Raw genomic sequence first — 3,853 nt, 5'->3', positions numbered from 1 at the left:
TCTTCTTCTTCTTCTTCTTCTTCTTCTTCTTCTTCTTCTTCTTCTTCTTCTTCTTCTTCTTCTTCTTCTTCTTCTTCTTCTTCTTCTTCTTCTTCTTCTTCTTCTTCTTCTTCTTCTTCTTCTTCTTCTTCTTCTTCTTCTTCTTCTTTCTTCTTCTTCTTCTTCTTCTTCTTCTTCTTCTTCTTCTTCTTCTTCTTCTTCTTCTTCTTCTTCTTCTTCTTCTTCTTCTTCTTCTTCTTCTTCTTCTTCTTCTTCTTCTTCTTCTTCTTCTTCTTCTTCTTCTTCTTTCTTCTTCTTCTTCTTCTTCTTCTTCTTCTTCTTCTTCTTCTTCTTCTTCTTCTTCTTCTTCTTTCTTCTTCTTCTTCTTCTTCTTCTTCTTCTCTTCTTCTTCTTCTTCTTCTTTTTCTTCTTCTTCTTCTTCTTCTTCTTCTTCTTCTTCTTTCTTCTTCTTCTTCTTCTTCTTCTTCTTCTTCTTCTTCTTCTTCTTCTTCTCTCTTCTTCTTCTTCTTCTTCTTCTTCTTCTTCTTCTTCTTCTTCTTCTTCTTCTTCTTCTTCTTCTTCTTCTTCTTCTTCTTCTTCTTCTTCTTCTTCTTCTTCTTCTTCTTCTTCGTCTTCTTCTTCTTTTTCTTCTTCTTCTTCTTCTTCCTCCTCCTCCTCCTCCTCCTCCTCCTCCTCCTCCTCCTCCTCCTCCTCCTCCTCCTTCTCCTCTTCCCCTCCTCCTCCTCATCCTCATCTCATCCTCACCACCGCAGCCACCAGATCCTCATCATCCCCCCTTTCTCTCTCTCTCTCTCTCTCTCTCTCTCTCTCTCTCTCTCTCTCTCTCTCTCTCTCTCTCTCTCTCTCTCTCTCTCTCTCTCTCTCCACAATTGAAGCTATGATAACTTTGGTAAACTTTATACTTAACGATTTATTGAGGAGAATGGATGTCGGTTCAGAACCTGTAAGCATTTAAATTTCTATTTTCTGGTCATTTAAACTTAGTTTTACTTTTCGATGCTTAAATCACCCCGACATAACATCGTTTTGTGACGACTGGTCACATTTGGTGCCAGTATAACAATAATATATGATTACACACTATCTTTGGCCTCTTAACCACTCCTGTCCCTATATGTAATCGAGCGCCCAAGCCAATTAGGGATAAATTATTCAGCAACAACTTCGCACTTGGTTAAAAAGCAATTTTGAAAACGAAACGTCTCTCTCTCTCTCTCTCTCTCTCTCTCTCTCTCTCTCTCTCTCTCTCTCTCTCTCTCTCTCTCTCTCTCGCATCACTGACTTTCATTTTACTACTTCCTGTGTGTCATTTCCGGTCCTGTTTGCCTCAAGGTTTGACATGCGTGTTGATTTCTAACAACCGATTTTATGGACAACAGGAAGTTCGATTGATTTGACCTATAATATGCGCCACGGGTATATTTTCGATAATAATACGCATATTATGACACCCTTGGAAAATGTTCGCACCTGGTTCACATTCAGGAAGTTTGATTCATTCACATAGTAATATAATCTATCTGGAATCTCGAGGAGTGGAATTAAACGCTGACCAGTAGCCAAATCCAGATGTTGTCCAGTATGTTTTACCTACGTCAGTGGAGAACAGTTACGCAGTCTGACAAAAGCTTGGACTACACACATGTTCACGGTGGAAAATAAAGTCTATTCTACGGCTTCCACCTTCATATCGCTGCGTGCGAGGAGAAAAATCGCACCTCAAGTGTGAAAGATCGAATATGAGGTGGGCTAAATTGGCGTGGCGATGACCTCGAGTGCCAATGCGAGTGTTGTCACAGAATAACGATAAATAATACATCGTGTTTGATGGGAAGTTCACCCAAATGTCTCCCATGTGGGTTGGAAAATCCGCATGCGTCCGTCTGTCAAATATTATTATCAGGGATCTGATGTAACCCGACATTTATTAGAGCAACCGGTACAATATATCTACGTCAATACTTTTGAGTAAATGTGTTTCACAGTATTTCACAATACTCAATGCTTTTTCATTTTTTTTTTCAGCGGAGCCCAGTGAGTCACATTCTTTTTATATCATTCAGTTCAAGCCAACTGATAGATGTTCTTTTTGAATTAGCTTTCTTAAAATGTCAGTCACTGCCGGTAGCAGGTACCAAGGACACTGCGCTGACATTTGGCCTCTCTGATAACGGTTAGCTAAAAATATAATATTATACTTTAATCATAACAGTTGGTGAAAAGGAATTGGGTTTACTGAATGTAGATACAGTGGAATCCCGACAAAGCCAAGACCGCCTGACCAGAAAAATTGGTTGACTTTAAGCAATGCTGACTTTATACATTATCGATGACAATGAGGAACACGCTTGGATAAAAAAAACCCAGAAAACTTGGGACCAACAAATGGTGTTACTTTAAGCAGAAGATGACTTCAAGAGTGTTGACTTTATGTGGGATGCATTGTAAGCTTATTCTCTTTCTCTTTTTTTTTTTTTTCATGCGTTGTTTCTGTTACTTTGACGTTTGCGATGGCTTGGTCATGTACACAGCATACCCAAATACATCATGTACGGTGAACTACGGTGAACTAGCTTCTGGACGGCGACCAACTGGCCGTCCAGCTCTGCGCTTCTATGATGTCTGCAAACGAGGCATGAAACTGACAGGCATTGACCCAAACACATGGGAATCGCTTGCTGATGACCGCAGCGGCTGGAGATATGCGGTGATGGAGGGAGTGAAGAGAGGTGAGGAGAGGAGAAAGAAGAAGTTTGAGGAGAGGAGAGCAAAGAGGAAAGAGAGGCAGCAGATCCAAACACCAAACACACAGTCAAACTACGTGTGCATCAACTGCGGTAGAGACTGCCATGCAAGGATCGGTCTGCTGAGTCACACCCGTCGCTGCTCTCAACAAGACTGATGAGACCAAAGCCATACAGGGCGCAAACCATCGTCTCTTGAGATGGGGAAGGATGCCTACTATGTGCTGTTACTGATTCAGAGTATGTTGCTTCTAAATAATTGATTGAAGTAATGCGGCACAGACATCTCACCCCGAGCACCTGGCCGAATACTCACCACACAAAGGGAACGTCTGTCAGACGAAGTCAGGAGGTAAAAGAATAAAACTTCTGTTGTCCATATATTTTTTTTATCCGCCACCTTTTATCACTCGAGTTTTCTCATGCTCTTGACTGTACTCTTGCAACGATAACTAGTCCAGAGTCCATAGTTCTTCTTTCAACATTGGAACAACTCATGTGGAAACGGAAAGCTGTGAATGTTGCCATCTACCAGTGGTTTACACCTTGAAAATCAACAGAGAATGGTAACCGCCTCAGTTAGTGCCCCATGGAGCATGCAAAATAAGGACCTTATAACAATGGGTTGTTTTTTGTCATAGCTATTTGAAAGAAGAAAGTGAAACTAAAATAGAAAGTCCTTTACGGTGAGTAACCATGGCATTTACTTTCGGACATAATATGTGGGAAATGTACTATTTTCCCCCTTTTAGAGTTTGGCTTGTTTTATTTTGCTGTCATGGTTGACATGTGTTTGAGTGTAAACAATAACAGGACTGTTAAAATTTAGTTATTATTTTTGGAACGAACTTGGTGACTTCGTGTATGAAAAAGGTTAACATGGTACTTCTTAGTAGAATATACATACAAAGGGAAACGATCGCAAAAGTTAGGAAATAAAATGCTAATGACATTTTGGGTCATTGTACTATTATTAGTGTCATAATAGTCCATCCCGAGTATAGTACCATTGCTACAAATAGGAAACGTTCAAAGAAATATGGATCGGGGATAAATTGTGAAGGTTAAAAAACAACGAGTCATAGACTATTGTAGCAATAATGGAAAGG

The 3,853-nt window shown here is 40.2% G+C and overlaps 1 protein-coding gene across 1 annotated transcript; it reads left to right on the top strand.

Moving 5' to 3' along the window:
* The first annotated feature begins 2,521 nt into the window (after positions 1–2,521).
* Positions 2,522–2,902, top strand: LOC144963928 (uncharacterized). Its single transcript, XM_078897872.1, has one exon. The coding sequence runs from the start codon at positions 2,522–2,524 to the stop codon at positions 2,900–2,902; it is 381 nt and encodes a 126-aa protein (XP_078753998.1).
* Positions 2,903–3,853: the final 951 nt, after the last annotated feature.

The sequence above is a fragment of the Berghia stephanieae genome, chromosome 2 (assembly GCF_034508935.2).
Source record: "Berghia stephanieae isolate SIO BIC M18660-M18661 chromosome 2, UCSD_Bste_1.3, whole genome shotgun sequence".
Lineage (NCBI taxonomy): Eukaryota > Metazoa > Mollusca > Gastropoda > Nudibranchia > Aeolidiidae > Berghia > Berghia stephanieae.
The sequence above is the reverse complement of the archived record's forward strand: the minus strand, read 5'-3'. Positions and strand labels throughout refer to the sequence as shown.